The 21668-nt window shown below is 43.8% G+C and overlaps 1 protein-coding gene across 2 annotated transcripts in view; it reads left to right on the forward strand.

Moving 5' to 3' along the window:
- The window catches only part of LOC144818811 (protein NipSnap homolog 3A-like), a 350954-nt gene that overhangs the window by 149024 nt on the left and 180262 nt on the right, over positions 1-21668 (forward strand). For both annotated transcript variants that reach the window (XM_078676581.1, XM_078676582.1), the window contains exon 2: positions 1667-1874. In XM_078676581.1, the coding sequence (XP_078532707.1) occupies positions 1667-1874 (208 nt within the window). The remainder of the gene's footprint in view (positions 1-1666; positions 1875-21668) is intronic.

Below are 21668 nucleotides of genomic sequence, written 5' to 3' on the forward strand. Positions count from 1 at the left end.
CATGACAACCCTGTCCCATCAGGGATCCTGGAAACAGTGCGTTACTTTTCACTCAGTCACTCGTGCTCACTTTGTCTCAGAGAGATACACAGAAAAATCAGTGGGGATGTTTTTCAATAAGCATTTATTGAACCAGCGCCATTATAGTGTAACATAGTTGTGCTGAAACAACCATTAGACAGAAACAGATATAAATGATTATGAGCACCAACAGAGTAAAAGGATGGTAGATTCCTACCATAGTGCTAAAACAATGAATACAGGCAAGCATAAAAATACATGACAGTAATAATGCATACTCCTACAATGCTACCCTAACTAGATGTACCTAAGTGTACCTAGCATGTATGTAGGTGTAGAGCCAAGAATCCCTCTAGGATAAAGTCAACCCCATTACCTGAAGTGAGAGTCTGTGGGACCCAGGCTTGGTCTCAAGATGGACACAATGCGAGGGATGGCAGGCCACTGCGTGCTGGAGTGTCTGTGTGCAGGAACCTCAGCGTCTGATGTCAGTGTGTCAGCATGGAAGTCCTTTTCTAATATGCCTGTCTCAGCAAAGATATGGTATTTATATACCCAAAGTGGGGATATACCTTCATGTGTCATGTCGGACTAGGATGACGGAAGGAATGACCCTTGTACATAGTTATATGCAGGAGATGGTAGTCCTGCTGTGATTCCAAGAATCATCATGCATGATGAATGAGGCTAGTTTTCAGAGAAAACCCCATGTAATTTAGGCATTACCGTAACTAGGTAAAAGGTCAGTACTAAGAACTGTTATGTAGTGTAATGTCAGGGGAAATGTAGGTGAAAGGTGCATTCACTACCTGAGCCTATATTCGGGTACCTGTATGAAACATAACAATCCTTTTTCCATGAAAGGTGACAATCAACATCTTGAATGGGTGTCGGGGGTAAAGGGTTCTCTGTTCACTCAATCTTAGGGATATCAGTACTAATATGAAAGAGCAGAAAATGTGTTGTTCCTTTCCAGTAATCTTAATTTCCCCAATTGAGGTCCTCCTTGTCCCAGTCCTGTTCCCTCCCTCCCACTGTTGTTGTGTCTGTTATTATTACTATCAGGCATGGTGAAGGGTGGAAGGGGTTTATATACTAAAAATAAAAACAGACTAGCATTTCAGAGGCCTGTAGGAAGGCGGGATCACCTCACTAATGTAAGGACTGAGACGAGGAGGTCCTATGGGGGGTAATGTCCACTACTTTATATTCGAGTGGCTGTCAAGCATTTCAAGGTATATACAAATAACTTATATCCACAAGACAAAAGTGTGTTCTAGAAATGGCCAGCAGCAGGGTAACAATCTGACAAGAGCTCAGTCTGATGTGAGCCACACTTGATCGGGTATACAAGTTATGAGCAACCTGGGGATACGTTGGATAGGCAGTTGCCTACTGCAAAACCAGTGTTTTCCATTCCATTTCTTTAAATCCAGTAATGAGTTTTAGGACAGAAAAATCAATATTTGATCTCTCTTATGTCAGACAATAGTCATATAATCTTGTTTAGTTTGAGGAACTAGGCGAGATAGAAATGGTCAGATTGATACTATATTAAAATGTTAGCTATATAGTTCTCGACGCGTGTTGTTTTTGCCTGATGTTTTACCCCTTTCAATAGCCCTTAATCTATTTCTTTTTTCAGGCATGTGCATCCTTTACATCAGGACCCCAGCAAGAAGTTAACAAAGTGTATGAAATTCGTACATATACTGTGACGCCAGCCAAAATGAATGACTGCATGAAGCTGCTTACGGACCACAGCAACCTTCTAACATCACATCCTGAATTTGTCGGTCTTTGGACTGTGGAGAAGGGTGGTCTGAACATTTTTTGTAACATTTGGGAATTTGGTATGCTTCCAGTGTTTCTTATTGACATGTTTCAACCACACTGTCTTTAGTAATCCTCAGAAAGAAAAAGGTTTATTTTCCATGCACATGGGCTTCTGTCAAAGCACAAATAAGACTAACAGCCTTGATTACAAGTGAAGGTGGTATTTATCTCACCTGGTAAATAATGATGCCCTGGGTTCGTTATTTTTTGGGGGTAATAAATAGCACCTATTACAAGTTATTGGGCAATCACATGTAGATTTTGTTGTTTTACACAGCAAAGTCTGCATGGTACATTTAATTTTGTACACATTTTCCCTGTTAGATTTCAGCAGGTTTGAAGTGCCGAAATTTAATGAAACTTGAGGAATTTAAAACATCCAATAATTATTGGATGCGTTAACTAAAACCAAACTCGTAATTCCATCCTGTGTGTAAACAAGGGTTTACGCATTGAACGGAATTAACCGGCCAAATTGTAATCAGGCCCTATGAGGGTCATTTAGCGTTTGGCAGGCAGTCCATCTGCTCTATTTAGAGTCTAGTGAACAATTGCTTTCCAACAGAGGAATATTCGCTACCTGCCAGGTAAAGCCTGTCAGTCCCAGATAGGAAAAACTAAAAATAATCCCCAATCCCAAGAAGAAAACTCCCAGGGTGTCAGGCCATGAGTTTTGTTTTCGTTTTTCAAAACCAAACTACCCCTTTGGAAGAAAAAAAGTTTGCTGAGCAGCCGCATGAAAAATGGCAGCTGCTCACCATACTTTAAGTGCCGCCAGAGGAGCTGCCATGACGGCAGCTTGTTCCAAAGCATGGAGCTCTTGCTATTTGAGTTAAACAATATATCCCTCAGTAGTAACCTGCTTACGGAAAGTCTGGTGGATCTTGGGCATGGAAATTGATAAAAAAGGGGCATGGTGGATCGTGGGAGTTCTTTAAAAAAACAAAGGATCTTGATAGATTAGTTGGTGAAAGACAACAGAGAACTCACTGTCCAAAATGACTCCAGAAAGCGAGATGACCTTGTGGGAGAGAGCTATGGTGATACACCTATCAGGCACAAGCTAGATGACGAAAAGATTATTATGCCAGGAGCACATGCAGGACAAATGTGATGGCTCGATTCCTGAGAATTGACAGGTGCAGACAAGTGAGTAGTAGAGAAAACTGGGGGAAATGGACTGTTGCACTGTATTCCTTGTACTCTGCTTTATTAGAGTAATGTAAAATGTAAGCCTCAAAACTTAAAGAAACGTGAATTGATACCTAAGAGCCTTCTCAAGCATGAACATCAATTAGTTCAATATTCTCTTGCCCTCAGAGTGTCCTGAATAACCAGTGCCCATCTCAAACTGAAATCAATCATTCGTATTGACAACCACCTTGAACAGGTATTAATACAAGTCAGTATCCACAAGATGATGGTAGGGGTAATTACTCCCGCTACAGCGCACACATTAAATCCTGCTGGTGCATGAGTATTTTTCTTTAAACCAGTTCAACTCTTGACTTACAAAAAAGGTCTCCAACTCCATTCCATGCTCTTCTTCAGGGCGACTGGATCTTTGCCACCATTTTAGAATAGCGTCACAAGTCAAGATCAAGAACTACTTATTATGTGCATGAATTTTACTGTTTTAAGTTTAGTTTGGTTTGTAATCTCTTTAGTCAGATTAAAACATTAGATAAATCTGTTTACAGAAAAACCAAGAAAAATAATGGCTAGCAACAAACAGAAAATATTACTGTGTGTTCCATAAATGAAATTACCTAAGTTCCTATTCTCCTCTAATAGGGCATAGTCTGCCAGCACCCACGAAGAGCCCTTTTTCAGAAAAGAGCGAGAATTCTAAGGGTCATTTAGAGATATAATTTAGATGTGAGCTGAACTCCTTATAAAGATCAGTTCTGGAAAACTCGTCCATGTCTTCTCTCAATTAGGAGTTAGACACAGCAACAGCTGTATTCTTAAAGGAGTTTAAAAAACACCATCAGCAGTAGCTCACAGTGTAAAAGTCCCAGAGCAATTAGCCTGGGCCGGTCTGATCAGCATAAAGCTCTCAGGGCGTGCTCTAAGGAAAGGGTGGTGGAGAAGCTTCTAGCTTAACTTGACAATGTAAATATGATAGAAATGGATACTTACTAAAAAAAAAAAAAATCAAGCTAATCATGTTACACATTAATTTGCTTGCTTAGAGAAAGGCACCTTTTCCTGTTTCTTTGAGCATTCATCGTGTTAATGTTTTACAAGCTAACCACATTATTTTAAGCTAAATTGTCTTGCTTTACCAATCCCTTAGCTTCATCACAGAAAATGACCTTTCCTTCAGGGCCGACTTCGCTAAGAAAAAACTAAGTGGCTGCTTTCACGTGTCACTCTGGCAAGAAAATAAAGCTTTGTCTTCAAAAGCCGACTTCAGAACCACAGCCAAGCCCTGGTCCTTTCTTACCTGGATAGCATAGTATTAACATGTTACTCACTGGCATCTATGGCACCCCCAGCCCCAATGAAAGTAAACCAACATCTTGCTGCACAGCTCCATGAAGGCCTAATGTAATCCCACGTATCACTCCAACTCTAAAACTTCATTGACTGTTCCCACATTCTGCATCATCTTCAAAATCACTTGCAATGCTTTCAAGGTAATAACCACTCCTCTACAACTAATGGCAGAAACACTGCACATCTCAGGAGACCAATACAACACACAAACCATAGCCAGGAGCGTAACTTCGAGCGGTGTTACACCCTCCAATAAAGGTATTTTGGTATATATGGTTGGATACATGTGCTTACAGTCGGATATGGTGAGGTGTCTGTCGGATTTCACCAGGAATTTTACACACACAGATTAAAAACGCACAAAGACTCTCTCCCTCTCTCTGTGTGGAAGAGAATGAAAAAGAAATTGATTATTTCACAAAACAACACAAAACAATGTGTTTTATCCCACTTAGAATCCCTACCAATCGCATTTCTCGCTCTTTACACTGCCCCATAATCACCTCGTGTGCCCCCTGCTTGCGTATAATGTATTTTAACATTACAGGGCATATGTACTAATATTTTATGCTGTGTTTACATCATAAACATTTCCCAATTTACTTTCTGGCCTAAAACTTGTTTTGCGCTGGGTATTGACTTTTAAGTAATGCTTTTTCTGCATTACTTAGCGCCAAGGGGACGTTCCATGGGTGGTGTGCATGGGTGTTCCCATGCAACCACCCATAATTTTTGACACAAAACTCTATTTACTTAAAAAAGTAGACACAGTTTTGCGTCAAAAAATAATGCCCACTTCAAATATGCACTATCAAGGAGACATGCTTTTATTTAAAGTTAATCTAAGCATTGTATTTTGTACTGGAAGGGTACCCTTCGGTACAAAACCTATGCTAGGCTCAGGCAGCCACCCTTGCAATGTGGTGCCGTCACTTGGGAGTGGGCAGGAGAGCCCCATATCTCTCTAAGTATGGCACTCTCCTGCTTTATCCTTCTCACGCAGCGCAGTGCACCATTTTTGGCTGATGTGCTGCTCTGCATGAGAACTTGGTTAAAAGCCCCTTTTGTGCCAGCATGATTGTTGGGAAATCTGAAGCCCTCCCAGGGCTGGACTGGCCATAGCGGGCCCCGGGCGTTTCCCCAGTAGGCTGCTAGGGTGGGGGCCGGTTTTGGGCCCCTGGGGGCCGTTTTCGTTACTGGGGGTCGGCAATATCACCCCCGGTTACAAAATCGGCCAAAACTGACCCTTGCAAACTGCTCGGCTGCCCTTCCCCTCACCCCGGGGGGGCAGCTGAGCAGTTTGCCAGGGCCGGTTTCTGTTCCCAGTCCGGCCCTGAGCCCTCCCAGCCCCCAACAACCCCCATCACCCTAATTTTACTGACCAAGCTACACCCCTGACCTTAACATTGCTGAACCGGAACAAAAGAAGGGAAATCAAAGCCTTGGGGTTAATTATAGGCCACCTTCTTAAATTGATGTTGTTAGATATGGGGGTCTCTAGTTGGCACAGGTAGGTACGTATGACAAATAGGGACCTTTGCCTCTAGTCACGGTAAGGGGGTACACTCCTAAAATAACCCCTGCTCACCCCCTTGGTAGCTTGGCACGAGCAGACAGGATTATCTCAGAGGCAGTGTGTACAGCATTTGTGACCACATACAGTAACCCAGTGACAACACCACACAAGGATTTATATAAAAAATAAGTATACTTTATATGGATTTACCACAAGACCATAAACGACAAAATACACAATACTGTTACTTTAAGATGGTAGTTTTAGCTTAATTCAGTTCAGTTTTTAAGATACGAAACTTTGCATCAATGTACCTTACGATGCGTTGCGCTTCCACGACAAGCAATTTCGCACCGATGGAAATGCGGCAAAGTTCCAGTGCAAAGAAATAAAGACGTGAAGATCTTCCAGATGCGGCACGCTTCTCCGGGGATGAGAGAAGTTCTCAGTTTGATGCGTGGACTGCAGCGGCGACACCCTTGTTCAGCGATGCAATGGCAACAGCTGCAACACTCTTCTCCCACGTTTGTGTGAAGCTTCCACACGACGCGACAACTACAGCGGCGACATCCTTGTTCAGAAATGCGACAGCAGGAGCTCCAACGGTGGCGCGCTTCTCCTGGGATGCAAGGCGCTTTCCTCGATGCGGTGCAGTGCGACAGTTCCAACGGCAACACACTTGTTCAGAAGTGTGATGGCAGCAACAGCGACGACGACATGCTTCTTCCTTGTTGCGAGACTCTTCTCATGATGCGGTGCAATACGACAACTCCAGCGGTGACACTCTTGTTCAGAAGTGCGACAGCAGGCAGCAGCGACGGCAACAAACTTTCTCTTTGTTGCGAGATGCTTCTCTCGATGTAGTGCAGTGCGACAACTCCAGCGGCGACACCCTTGTTCAGAAGTGTGACGGCAGCAGCAGCGACGGCGACACGCTTCTTCCTCATTGAGTTGCGCGTCCAGCTCTTCGGGACACACAGTCCCTCAGAAGGCCCAAAACAGCAGCAGGCACTTCCAAAAGAACTCTGGGGAGCTGGGGTTTGAAGTCTGTTGTCCCTGAGACTTCAGCAGGAGGCAAGCTCTTTTCCAAGCCCTTGGAGATCCTTCACAAGTTGAAAGTAAAGCACACAAAGTTCTTTCTCCTCTCTTTGGCAGTCAGGCAACCACTGCAGGCCAATCCCCTAAGCAGCACTTCAGCTTAGGAATAGTCTCTCCTAAGTTTCTTCAGGTTCCTCTCCTCAGCAGAGGTTTCTTCTTGTAGTCCAAATATGATCTAATTTCTTGGGGTATCAGGGTCCCAATAATTTTACCCCAAAATCCTTTGTACTCTGAGGGGAGAGGGGCCTTTGCCTAGTCCAAACCGGTTCTGGAGCATTCTGTGTACTAGACTCATTCTTTCCTTTCACAGTGCATGCCAGAAAAATCAGACGCCCCACATGAGGTGGAGCCAGCATTGTGGACGGCAAGCACAGCCCTGGAGTACTTTGTTGACAAGATTCCTTCTCCTCTTTCAGTGTGCAGGGCAGAGACTTCAGACACACCACAGGAGGTGGAGCCAGCATTGTAGAGGGAATGCCCAACCCTATTCAGGTTCCAGGTGCAACTCCTCCCTCCTATCTAGATGCACATCTTTCTATTCACCACTGGGCTGCCCCAGCCTGTCTCCTGGAATTCCCCAGCCCTGTCACTCACAAACTCCAGACAAGGAATACACAACCTAGCAGAGGCAGGCTTGAAAGGTTAGGCAAGAATATACCTACTTTCTAAAAGTGATATTTTCAAACAAAAAATATTAAAACCAACCTTACTATAATATGTATTTTATTATTCTGAGTTCAGGCATACTGAACCCGAATTTCTAACATGTTCTCTGAGTCAGTTAGGATGATACAATGTAATAATTCTAACAGTCCATTCTGGCCTATAGAGAACAGGTAGCCTTGCAATAGTGAAAAACGAAAATGGCTGTAATTCACTATTAGGACATGCCACACACACCAGGGCATGTCACAATGCACCCTGCCCTTGGGCCTACCATAGGGGTGTCTGATATGAAGAAAAGGGAAGGTTTAGGGACTGGCAAGTGAGTGCACTTGCCCAGTCAGCATAACAGTACCAGACTGCACACAGGCTCTGCAATGGCAGACCTTAGACACATTTTACAAGACTGCTTCTGTGGGTGGCACAACCAGTGCTGCAAGCCCACTAGCAGCATTTGGAATGCAAGCCCTGGGCACGGGAAACAACCTTTACAACGCAACTTTTACAACGCACTACCATTACAACGAAACTTTTACAACGCAAAAACCATTACAACGCATGTATTTACAACGCATGTTTTTACAACGTAGGTACCTTTACAACGCATACCATTACAACGTAAGTATTGGTAAGTATATAATTATATTTAAAATGTTATATGTTTGGGTTTTTTTAAGGGGTATTTTTAGGGTTCAGGGTCAGTTTTGGGTTTTTGGGTAAAGGGGTATTTTTAGGGTTCAGGGTCAGTTTTGGGTAAAGGGGTATTTTTAGGGTTCAGGGTCAGTTTGGGGTTTTTGGGTAAAGGGGTATTTTTAGGGTTTAGGGTCAGTTTGGGGTTTTTGGGTAAAGGGCTGTTTTTAGGGTTCAGGGTCAGTTTTGGGTTTTTGGGTAAAGGGGTGTTTTTAGGGTTCAGGGTCAGTTTTGGGTTTTTGGGTAAAGGGGTATTTTTAGGGTTCAGGGTCAGTTTTGGGTTTTTGGGTAAAGGGGTATGTTTAGGGTTCAGGGTCAGTTTTGGGTTTTTGGGTAAAGGGGTATTTTTAGGGTTCAGGGTCAGTTTTGGGTTTTTGGGTAAAGGGGTATTTTTAGGGTTCAGGGTCAGTTTTGGGTTTTTGGGTAAAAGGGTATTTTTAGGGTTCAGGGTCAGTTTTGGGTTTTTGGGTAAAGGGGTATTTTAAGGGTTCAGGGTCAGTTTTGGGTTTTTGGGTAAAGGGGTATTTTTAGGGTTCAGGGTCAGTTTTGGGTTTTTGGGTAAAAAGGTATTTTTAGGGTTCAGGGTCAGTTTTGGGTTTTTGGGGTACAGGGGTACAGGGTAAAAATAAAGTAAAATTAAATTTTAATTAAATCAATTAAATTAAATTAAATTAAATGAAATTAAATTATATTAATTTCAATTAATTTACATTTAAAAAATTTATATATACTTACCAATACTTACGTTGTAATGGTATGCGTTGTAAAGGTACCTGCGTTGTAAAAACATGCGTTGTAAATACATGCGTTGTAATGGTTTTTGCGTTGTAAAAATTTCATTGTAAAGGTATGCGTTGTAAAAGTATGCGTTGTAACATCATACATCCCCTGGGCACTCCTGGTGCACGGTACTAGAGTCTGACAAGTAAACCAAATAGTCAATCATGGAATCACCAATTAATACATTCATTTACAGTAGGGAGCACTTGCACTGTGGCACTGCACAGCAGTGGCACAGTGCCCAAAGCATCTAACACCAGCAAAAACCGTGAGGCATCAGAAAAAATGAAAGGGAGACCCACACCAATGGTGCCAGGTCTAACAGATGTGATGTGAAATATTTTGGTAGAATCTTTATTATTCACATTCAGGGGCTTCTGAGGGATAATGATATCATTTCCCCCTCTCCCCTCCTCTTCAGAATTTCCTGAGGTTTTTTTTTTTTTACTGGAACAATGCTTTATGCTGCACATTGTTTTCAAGAAACATGCTAAGCTCTGAAAGGGACTTGTGTTCCTCGTTTTCATACGTCTGAGCGCTGCCATTAACTCAGTCAACAGGTCCTTCTTTGGGGGTACTGAGGAGATCTGGAATTGTAGAAGCTACAGTGAAGCTTCTGTCTGTACTTCATAAGGGCAACTAAGCCACGGTCAGACTAGGGAGACTTGTACACTTGGCAAAATCTTTCCACCAGGGCTGTGTCCTGTAGCCAATTCTCTTCAATATATCCATTTAAGACATTCATGAAAGGATCGTCAAACTTCCATAGATGTGCTAAGGATAGGGCATGTTCCTGTTATCTTTTCACAGATGATGGACATTTTATTGCTTGCACAAAGACGGTGCACCATTACTTGTCATTAATGAACCGAAAGCTAAGTTCACACTAAATGGGCATAAATGTCTGCTAAAATGAGCCTTTCAGATAGTTAGAGGCGCATTGGAAGTGATTACTTCTTCTGGTTATTTTGCTGTTAGGTACTGAGCCCCTGGTCCTTGGAGTTTGCATATTGACAAAAGCCAACTGGCTATTTTTATTGCTTAAGCCTGTGGTGACCCTCCAGGCTAAGGGCCATATTTATGTTGGGGTTAAATTTTTTTATTTTTGCAAAGTTTTATGTAGCGCGAACTAGAACCGAACCGAATCAGTTATCAGAGCGCTTTACATAGCGCCAGTTACGTTACATGAGGACAAACTTTCATTTTAGGCACGGGGAGATTAATGATTTGCCCAGAATCACAGGGGTTTTTTGGCGTCGTTACCGAGACTCGAACCCAGATCCGCAGGTCTGAGGTCGTGCGCCTTAGCCGTTAGGCCAACCCCTCTCCCACTAAGCGCTGAACGACAAAATCAATCCAGAGTAATTCAAAGCAGTGAAAATCTCTGCATTGTGTTACCCTGTCCCAGGGAGCGGTTTAATGGGTGTTCCCAAGCATCTACCGATGGTTACTGATGCATTCACAGATTTACCATTATAGATAGACCAGGGAGTGTGCCAAAATGCTACGCCTTGCCAGGTGAGGAGTAACAAGGGGAAAGATCTTTAATTCTTCTTGTTACTTCCTCTTTCTATGTGTGCTGCATTCAGCAACACACATAGAAAGAGATTAATACCTAAGTCGTGTGCAGCTGCCAGTTTTGCTGCACAGTTGGGGCATGTGAAGTATGAGTTTCTAAGGGTCCTAGCGGAACTGGCTCTGAGTTAACTAACAACTTAGCATAGTGTTAAATACAAGTTGTGTATAACGGTGACTATTCATCTGCCAGTATATCATAATGATAAGGTACGAAGTCTGCAGTTCAGCAATTTTTTTTAAAGAAATATATATTAGTGCATAGCGCCACCCCTCCGCCTTTGATGTACTACACCCCTGGTGCGTGAAACAAGCCCAGGAAGAGAAAAAGAGCTACAATGCCAGGTTTATACTTAACAGCTACTGATAGAGAGACTCCTGAGGCGGAAAGCCGGGAGTGTGGACAGTGAAACTACTCGTTTTTTAAAAATTGTATCTTGTGTTTTTAAATTGCTTTCACACTTTGCACTGACCCTGGCACCCACCCCTACAACGCCAAGCAGCTGATTTACTTGCTGTCTTGGGTGAAAACGCTTGTTTACCGACGCCATTACCTCGCTCGAGGGAGCCACGAGGCACGCCCTCCTCGGCTGGCCACGCCCCCTCGCACAGACATAAGTAGAGCGTGCTGACTGCTAGCGCAGCCCTACTGATAGAGAGACTCCTGAGGCGGAAAGCCGGGAGTGTGGACAGTGAAACTACTCGTTTTTTAAAAATTGTATCTTGTGTTTTTAAATTGCTTTCACACTTTGCACTGACCCTGGCACCCACCCCTACAACGCCAAGCAGCTGATTTACTTGCTGTCTTGGGTGAAAACGCTTGTTTACCGACGCCATTACCTCGCTTGAGGGAGCCACGAGGCACGCCCTCCTCGGCTGGCCACGCCCCCTCGCACAGACATAAGTAGAGCGCGCTGACTGCTAGCGCAGCCCTACTGATAGAGAGACTCCTGAGGCGGAAAGCCGGGAGTGTGGACAGTGAAACTACTCGTTTTTTAAAAATTGTATCTTGTGTTTTTAAATTGCTTTCACACTTTGCACTGACCCTGGCACCCACCCCTACAACGCCAAGCAGCTGATTTACTTGCTGTCTTGGGTGAAAACGCTTGTTTACCGACGCCATTACCTCGCTCGAGGGAGCCACGAGGCACGCCCACCTCGGCTGGCCACGCCCCCACTCCGACGCCCGAGCATCTACTATAAAGCATGTGTCTATACCGGAAGCGCAGCGGACGAGCGCAGCGGGCGCGTCGTTGGCGCGCCGAAGGCGCGCTTAAGGCAAGCTCGTCTGCGCTCGTCAGCGCCGAGGCAGCGCCAGACGCCAGACACCATGCCACTCGTCAACGTGGTAAGCCTATATACTCTAGAACTGAGCTACTTAACTTACGACACCTCAGCCAAGGATGCGCTATCCTTAACCCCTCCCTCATAGACTCCCCCCAAGTATGCTCATGTGGGTTCTCCCTTCCGATTCCCCACCAGCAAACCCCCCACGCTAGAGCTGAATGCTCAAGAATTAAAATCGGCCATCTAAATGTCCGATCCATGCCTAAACACCACGCTGAAATCTCCGACTTGGTCACTAACCATGCCCTGGACATATTATTTCTCACTGAGACGTGGCTCCATGATGATATGGACTCTGTACTGAACTTGGCAACCCCTACAGGCTATACTATTCACACTCTCAATAGAAATTCCAGAGGCGGTGGGATCGCTGTGATGACCAAAGCTAACCTCACGTGCCAGCTAACTAAAGCTGGCATTTCAGACAGCGAATGCATGCGCTACAATATTAAAATTAATTCCCAGCTCAGCTTGGTAGGTTTCCTGATTTATAGGCCCCCAGGAAACGATGGTAAATTCATCTCCTCACTCCTTGAGAACCTTTGCTCCCAGATTACGGATACTGCCAATTTCACGGTTATCGGAGACCTGAACATTCATTTTGATCAGACGGGAGACTCTAAAATTAACACTCTATTAGCGGACTTAGGAGCGCTACAATTAGACCAACTCATAAAGGGCCCCACTCATATAGGTGGTCACCTCCTGGACCCCATCCTTTCGAACATCACCAACGCACTGGTCGAAATGCCCATCCCCATGACCTGGACTGATCATTACTTAGTTTCCATGTCAATTCCCTGTAAAAACCTCATGCTCAATGTACCCTCCCAGCAGGTCCAGAAAAGACCCTGGAGGAAGCTCCGCCTGGAGGACTTCCACGGTCTCCTCACTATGTGTCCTCCCCAACTTAGTGAAAACCCTGATCATGGATACGACCAATTCTGCAACTGGATCAGCCAAGCCCTGGATACCTTAATCCTTACTAAATGGATCAAAGCACGTACCCATGAATCTAGCCCCTGGTATAATAAAGAACTGGCAGCACTAAAAAAAGAATGCAAAAAAGCTGAAAGATGCTGGAGAAAAGAATATGATCCTGCCCTCAAGTTCCTATATACAAAATCCCCAAAAACCTACCATCGTAGCATATGCAAGACCAGGGCAACCTACTACGCCACGGAGATCAAAAATAGCAATAACGCATCAAAAACCATCTTCAAAATTCTTAAAGAACTGAGCACCAAAAAAACTACGGCTAATCCAAACTCCTCACCTACGCTATGCGACAACCTGGCCTCCTACTTCTTAGAAAAAATTCGGAAAATCTATAGGACTTTTCCCCCTACCCCAGTACTCACTCCTTCTGATGACCCTAATAAATCCAACCTCGCTAACATTCCGGCCCTCAGCCAAGAAGACTTTCCTAAAATCTGTAATAAAATCAAGTCCGGTTCACCAGCAGACCCTCTCAAACCTGAAACCTTTAGAGAAGCAGATGAAATCGTTCTAGGCCCTCTGCGAGGGATCATTAACAAATCCTTCTCCACTGGTATAGTCCCTTCCAAGTGGAAACAGGCCCAGATATCACCTATTATCAAGAAGCCCACACTTGATTCCAATAAACCCAAAAACTTTAGGCCAATATCCCTCCTCCCTTGGCCAGCCAAGGTAGCAGAAGCTCATGTTAATAACATCTTGACCAATCATCTGACATCTAATAACATCTTAGATTGGTCCCAACATGGCTTCCGGGCTGGCCACAGCACTGAGACAGCCCTACTAAGTGTGACTGAACACCTCCGCACCATTTTAGATTCTGGTGGAACGGCAGCACTGATTCTCCTTGATCTCAGTGCTGCCTTCGACACGGTGTCACAGGAGGTTCTGCTATTCAGGCTAAAAGAGGTCGGGATAACAGAGTTAGCTCTTGAATGGTTCAGAGACTTTCTTTCGGGCAGGTCTTTTCGAGTCTCCACCCCCCCCCCCACCTCTCCAGGGAATATCCCATTGAACAGGGCGTCCCCCAGGGCTCTGCCCTTAGCCCTACCCTGTTCAATGTGTATGTTCAGCCCCTGGCTGAAGTTGCCAGAAGACATGGACTGTCGCTCGTTTCCTACGCTGACGACACTCAGTTGGTGGTGGCACTGAACGATGAAAGTGAACTTAGTACCCAAAAATTCCAACGCACCCTCGTGGACATCACAGAATGGATGACAACGAACTACCTTCAGCTCAACGCCGGTAAAACCGAGGTGCTGGTGGTAGGAAAAAACACTAAAGCTTGGGGGGACAACTGGTGGCCAGTAGACCTAGGACAACCACCGGAACCCAAGGACTGTGTTAAAAATCTGGGAGTCTGGGTAGACTCTGCCCTTAAATTCACTCAGCACGCTAAAAAAGTGGCAGCAACCTGCTTCAGTATTTTAAGAAATCTCAGACCCATCCTTGGATTCTTTGACAACCAAACCCGACAGACGATTGTACAAGCAGCCATCCTCTCCAGATTGGACTATGCCAACTCCCTTCTCCTAGGGACTAACGTAGCTGAAAAAGCTAGACTTCAACGAGTACAGAACGCTGCCGCCAGGGCGTTGGTAGGCATCCCCCGCCATGCGTCTGTAACCAGTACTCTCACCAAACTCCACTGGCTCCCATTGGAGAAACAAATTCAGTTCAAAACACTGTGCCTAGCTTTTAAAATTCTAAAAATGGCTTCCCCACCCATGCTCAGCCCCCTTCTGTCTAACTACGTCCCTCGACGTACTTTACGTTCAGAAGGTCAAAACCTGGCAATAGTACCTCGTATCAAATTATCCAGGATGGGCGGCCGCTCCTTTAAGTACTTGGCCGCAAAACTTTGGAACAACCTCCCTGACCCTATCAGAGGGATACAGGACTTGCAGTCCTTTAGGAAAGCTATAAAAACTCACCTCTTCTGCTAAACTCCTCTCCCCCCTTCCTCCTGATCCCATCTCCTGTCCACTCCTCTTACAGTAAGCGCCGGGACGCCCCTTGGCTGGGGCAACTGCGCGCTCTACAAGCCCATTTAACATTAACATTAACATTAACACTCTGCAGTAAATGTTGTATTCATTACAGCCGAGATTGACTGATGCACTATGCCTCTGATTTACATATACAGCATGGAAACAGAAAAGGGACCAGAATGTGGCCCTACATCAGAAGCTCCAACCATTCTGGGGTCTGAAACCAGGCGGCAGGTACCGACAAGTCTTTGTGAAACATCGCATCGAACACATTACGTATTTATGGGTGCACATACAACAGTGTAATAGCCATTTCATCCACAACTGCAGCTCGGATGTTCACAAGACATGTTGTTTTTTATAGGATAGAAGCGTTTTCACACCACAGGACTTTAGCAAATTATATTACAGACTGACTTAAGATAGGCACTTTTTGAGCAATTCTCAAGAAGCAATGAGTGGGTGTGGGTAGAAATCTCTCAAGATTCTCACTTAGGTACTCCTTACTTCAGGTGCTGAGGTTGCCCTCATCTATGCTTCGTGTTGTTTCCAACTTACCTGTTCCAAGAAAGTCTCACTGTACAGCAGGGTTCTCCTATATTAATGTTGTGGTGATTATATCATAAAAAGGCAATGATATCTCCATATTTCTGATTAACGAGGGTTATGATTTAAATAAGCAGGTGGAAGAGAACTGTGCAACATTCTGTGAACAAATAAATACTAGGTTGGACCAGATTGCTCCGGTAAAAAGTCATAAAAAATTAGGCAGAACGTCAGCCCCATGGTTTAATGAAAAAGTGAGAAACCTGAAACTGGGTTGTAAACAAGCGGAAAGGAAATGGCGCAGTGAATATGCAGATGAAGATACAATCATCTGGAGGATGGCAATAGCTGAGTATAAAAAATTAATTTTTGTAGCAAAAACAGAGTTTTTTGCAGATACTATTCTAAAGGCACAAAATAGTATTAGAAGTGTCTTTAAGATAGTGGATGATATGGTCAACCCAGACTGTTCAAAAAACGAGATTCTGCCTAGCCAGGAATTATGTGACAGTCTAGCAACCTTTTTTGAGGACAAGATTAGTAATATAATTGATGGACTCAAAATGGGTAATACGCCTAAGGAATTGCCGCCTGCAAGATGGGTAGGGGCGAATAAATCATACTCCTTAGACCACTTTGACACACTTTCTGTGCAAGAGTTCAATGAAATGGCCATGGGGGTCTCTTCAGGATCCCCCCTGGACCCACTTCCACATAAAATCTGGAAGGAATTTGCTCCTGAACTCTTCCCGATACTTCAGCAAATCTGTAGTCAATCACTGACAAGTAAATCTGTGCCGACCTGCAACAGGCGCTGGTGACACCCCTCCTGAAAAAAGCATTGCTTGACCCGGCTTGTCCTAAAAGCTACAGACCCATTTCTCTTCTACCATACCAAGTCAAAATTCTGAAACGATTAGTCGGTGAATCACTCTCCCAGTTTTTAGAAACCAACAACATTCTGGATGATGTGCAATTTGGCTTTCCCCCTGGCTATGGAATGGAGACCGCCTTGGTGACCGTTATGAACGATCTACAAATGCGAGCAGACAGGGGTCAGTCAGCTATACTGTTTCTTCTTGACCTGTCTGCTGCATTCGATACGGTAAACCATAAGGTTCTTTTGTCAAGACTTAAAGAGGTTGGGCTTGTGGGCACAGCCCTGAAGTGGTTTCAATCATATCTATCTAATAGGCAGTAGCCCTCCCCCTTTTTGTTCATAGTTCTCCAACATTTTGCACGGTGTCCCACAAGGATCTGCGTTTAGTCCTATGTTATTCAACATCTATATGAGCCCTTTACTTGCTGTTATAAGAGCTCATAATATTAATGTTGTGAACTACGAGCTGACACTCAGCCTATTCTGTCTCTAGAGGGAGAGCAATCTGTATCTCCGGAAGACTTCCATGCCTGTCTGCGAGATACAGCACTTTGGCTTAGAGAGAATTCTCTTCAATTCAACACCGACAAGACAGAGGTCCTGCATTGTGTAGTAGATAGAATACGCCCTACACTCCTGTTTGACTTCTGGCCCATTCCCTCTGCCACCCCAGTAACACAGGGAGTCATGTTCGATAATAGATTGGCAGTTGAAAACCATGTGAATAAAACAGCTGGGAGCTGTTTTTCTTTAATTAGAGCATTTCAGAAGGTCCTTCCGATGTTCTCAAAACAGGCTAGAATATTGATAGGTAGAAGTACCATCCTCAGTAGGTTGGATTATTGTAACGCTCTGCTGCTGGAATCTTCAAGATATTTGATCGAGAGACTGCAGAGAATACAGACAATGGAGGCTAAGTTGCCACTAATGAGACCATGTCGCTCCTCCGCCTTTCAGGCACTGTCAGAGTTGTACTTTCTCCCAATATCATAAAGGATACAATTCAAGGCATTATGTATAGTGTTTAAAGCTTTGCATGGTGTTGGACCCAAATTACTGCAGGACAAATTCACATGGTATGTCCCTCCCCGAATTCTTCGTTCCTCTTCGGCTAATCTGGTGAAGGTGCCCAGAGTCAGAAAAACTAAATCAGGAGGCAGGGCCTTTAGCACCACAGCTTCACGCCTCTGGAACAAACTTCCACTTGACATTAGACAAGTGGATGATCTCTTGCAATTCAGAAAAAGGATAAAGACATGGCTTTATCCTCGAGTATGTCCTTAGCCATCTTGTTGATTTTTTCCTCTGGTAACTGTATTCCATCTGCATCTACTCTTAGCTAGACATTCGTATCACAGCACCAGGGTACCTGTAGGGTGTTATTTGCGCTTTACAAGAGTTGATAATAATAATAATAATATCTATCAATTTTGCAGCCTTTTGGGAAACATCATTGTCAATTTTGCACAATGAAACCCAACATTTGTGATTCCAGATTTCCCTTGGTTTGAGTCTCCCACTGTTCATTGTGGTTACAACTTCCAGAAGATTGCCCTCATAAATTACCCTCCCAAATTCTCTTACTTAGGCCAGTGCCTTCAGATGCGCCATTCAACCCCGTCATCGGTCCTCTCTGCTCCCTCCTTGTTTCTGTGACTTGGTTTTTGTTGTTTAGGCCATCACTGTCGCCATGGCCACCAACTTCGCAGAATCATTTCCAGGTGGGTACCTTACTCAATCTCATCAATAGTTTATAGGGTCCTAGCATTTCCATTCACCTCAGAGTGGGTCTCATGTTGTAACCAGCTTTTGCTTTCCCAAGGGTGTAACAAACACTCCATAGCTGTCTTTGTGTGTCTAACAATGGATGCCCATCTTCTTTTCCTCTTCGAAGGCCAGGAAGACCACTTCACAGAGACAGCTGGCTACCCAGAGGCCAGTGCAGAAATGAACACTAGTCTTGTGTTCCCCATCGTTTACTTAGTCTTCTTAGGTGTTAAAATAATACTTGGACATAGGTTGGAGTGTTTTGGAGTTTATTGGTGAGTAATAGATCACAGGACAAGGCCAACTCAAACCACTTTCTACATTCTACATAGGCATCTTTACGACTGCACAGTCGCTGCACATAAAATGTTAGGACATCCTATCCTTTTACATGTGGAGTCTCCGCAGTTGTAAAGATACTACTCGTAAAATACCTGTGTGAATAGCAAACAATCGGAAACTTATAAAAATAAGTGTATTTTTACCTTTGTGAAACTGGCCCTCAGAAAGGTTTGTTAAGTTTCTTTCAACATAAGTCTTTCAGTTTCTCTCTATGAATGAGAGGAACGTTCGTACATAGTCCTTCAAAATTATGTATTCTTTGAACCCATTAAAATGTCTCAGTTTGTCACTAAAAACTGCATTAAATATCTCTTTCAAATTAATAACATACTCTCTTCCATTACTGTTTCACCACCACATTTACCATGTGTTCGCTGTAATCCATTATTTTTCTCACTTTCAGTCACATAAAGATAGAATTGGATCACCCTCCTATTGGATCACTATTCCCTGCAACATGTACTTCCTCCTTTCTCCTGAGCTATGGTTGTCTATAGCGCCATTCTTAGTTGCCTAGATTACTGCAATGCCCTTCTCCTGGATGTGCCAGAATATATTTTACATCGTCCAACTAGGGTACAGAATGCAGCAGCCATACTTGCTTTAAATCTACCCCACAGGGCCTCTGCCTCCCTGGCATTAAGGGAGTTGCACTCGCTGCCACTCAAGCAAAGAATCTGGTTTAAATCCCTCTGCATGGCATTTACAGCCTGCCATTTGATGGGCCCTCGTCCCTTTAAAAGCGACTGAGAAGATAGCCCTCCGATCCACTCTGTGTACAGAAGTTGAGGAAATCCAGGCAAGGTGGCAGGACCTTTACGGTTCGTGCAGCCAAGCTCTGGAATGCACTCCCCCCTCCTTAAGATCCATATCTGACCTATTGAACTTTCGGAGGCCGCCAAAAACTGGGCTGTTTGCCAGGTAACTGGAATTTAGCCACCTTATCCTGAAGCTATATCTCCACAGGTATCTCCCTATGGATATAATTCAATTTCCCTTTCTCTATCTTTATCAGCTGCTATGACCAGCGCCAGGATACCAGTCGGTGACAGTGAACTTTATAAACTCAAAAATAATAATAATAATACTTTGCTTCTTGTTATCCTTCCCGCAAAGTCCATCCAATGTATTCATTCATTAAAAAAATACTTTATTTCGGGTCACATAACCTTAAAAAGTGCAGTCGCAAAACATAGCAACACATTTAAAATTTGCAATGATAACAATGGAGGAAGATACACATCGAGTTAATTTATCATATAAAAAAGTGCAGAAAGCAAGGGTCAGTTCATGGCAGACTATAATGCTCCATAGTCGGGAAGTGCAAAAGTGCTTAATAAATAAATAAATTACCTAAAATCATTTACCATAAAAATATACTAAAAAGGACGACCTGTACTCTGTCAGTCTTTAAATATTATACCTGGGAAACAAAGTTCTCAATACTAGGATCTATAGACAACAACAATTTTGGATTGATCTAATGTGAAACGTGGCCTATTTAAAACTAGCAAACTAGGGAATTATATTTATTGTTCATCTACTGATTAATTAATACAATGAAACAATTCACATCCGGCATAAAAGGAGGCCTAACGACTCCACACTCACGCTTTCAGGTAAGTCCGGCGCATGCGCCACATAGAAAATAGGAACCTAGCAACTGAGTACACTATCGGGATACTAGTGTTGTACTTCAGTATCCTGAGAGCCTCGGAACAACATCCAGTACCTAGATTCCTACAAATCTGGACCAACCATCGTTTCCTTGCCTTCTGATAGGCGGGAAAAAATAAATAAAACATGCGGAATAGTCTCTTTGGTAGAGTCACACACGGGGCAGTTTGCACTTTGCACATCCCCCATTTATAAGTAAAACATCGAAGGAGGAAGAGTCCCGTATCTGAACTGGAGGTATAGCTTTTTGGCCGCTGCCGGTTTACTTTCATCTGGAATCGGTTCAAAGCTAAGCCTATCTTTAATTTCTAGAAAAGCTGTACTTAATCTTCCAGTTCGGGGGGAGCTGTGGAGTTGAGATAGTGTGTATTCCTCGTAGTTTGCCTTTAAAAGTTTCCTAGGGAAACTGGCACAGGCAGTAGCTGGATGATCCCACAGCTCATCCAGTCCTAAACGACCCAGCCACTGCTTAATATGTCAAACCAAGGGAGTCTGAAAGCCCCGTGCAGGTTCAATATTCCCATTATTTCCTCTCTATATGATATAAGTTTGGGGGTAACCCAAAGGCGTCGCCAATAGAGTAAGGGTTTCAGAATTATTATATCAGCAATTGCCAAAAGGCCCAGATCTAGACGTAAAGGAATAAGCGGGGTACTCCGAGGGAGATTTGCTAACTGTCTAAGGAATCTATTCGCTACCTGGGTGAGTTTCTCTTGACTTACATACCCCCAAAGTTCTGCACGATATAGTGCCCAGCCCCTTGCTTGTACTTTATAAATTTCAATAGCCGGACAATAATTTCTGGCTAGATTTTCAAAAGACCTTCATGATTCCTCCTGAGGATTGCGTTAGTTTAAGAGTTGATTTTTTAACTTGAGCCCCCCACTCCATTGCTTCCGATATTGTTATCCCTAAATAATCGAGTGAGATAACTCTTTCTAGGGGTTTACCAGATAATATATGGTTGGATCTTGTACTTTTAGGGCAGTTAAACGCCATAAATTTGGTTTTCTGCAGGTTGATTTCCAAACCCCTTTGACTACAGAAATATGCAAATTTATCAAGAACCCTCTGGATCCCCATAGGGGATTTTGACACCAGCAAGGTGTCGTCCGCAAACATCATTGCGGATATCGGGCGGGAGACTAATTTCGGACATCACGATCTTTTACTGTTGCTAAATAGTCTATTAAACAATTGATAAAAAGGCTAAACAAGGTGGGGGCTAGCACACAGCCTTGGCGTACTCCGCGCTTGATTGGAATAGGTGCCGTAAGATTCCTATCCTTACCGTACCTAATTGGCGCAAAGTTTTCCGCATGTAGGAGCTTAATGAGGTGAATTATATATGTAGGGGCCCCCATATCGTGGAGGACTGTCCAGAGTTTATCCCTAGGGACCAAATCGAAGGCTGACCGGAGGTCAACGAATATTAAAT

Source organism: Lissotriton helveticus, chromosome 2_1 (genome assembly GCF_964261635.1).
Source record: "Lissotriton helveticus chromosome 2_1, aLisHel1.1, whole genome shotgun sequence".
Taxonomy (NCBI): domain Eukaryota; kingdom Metazoa; phylum Chordata; class Amphibia; order Caudata; family Salamandridae; genus Lissotriton; species Lissotriton helveticus.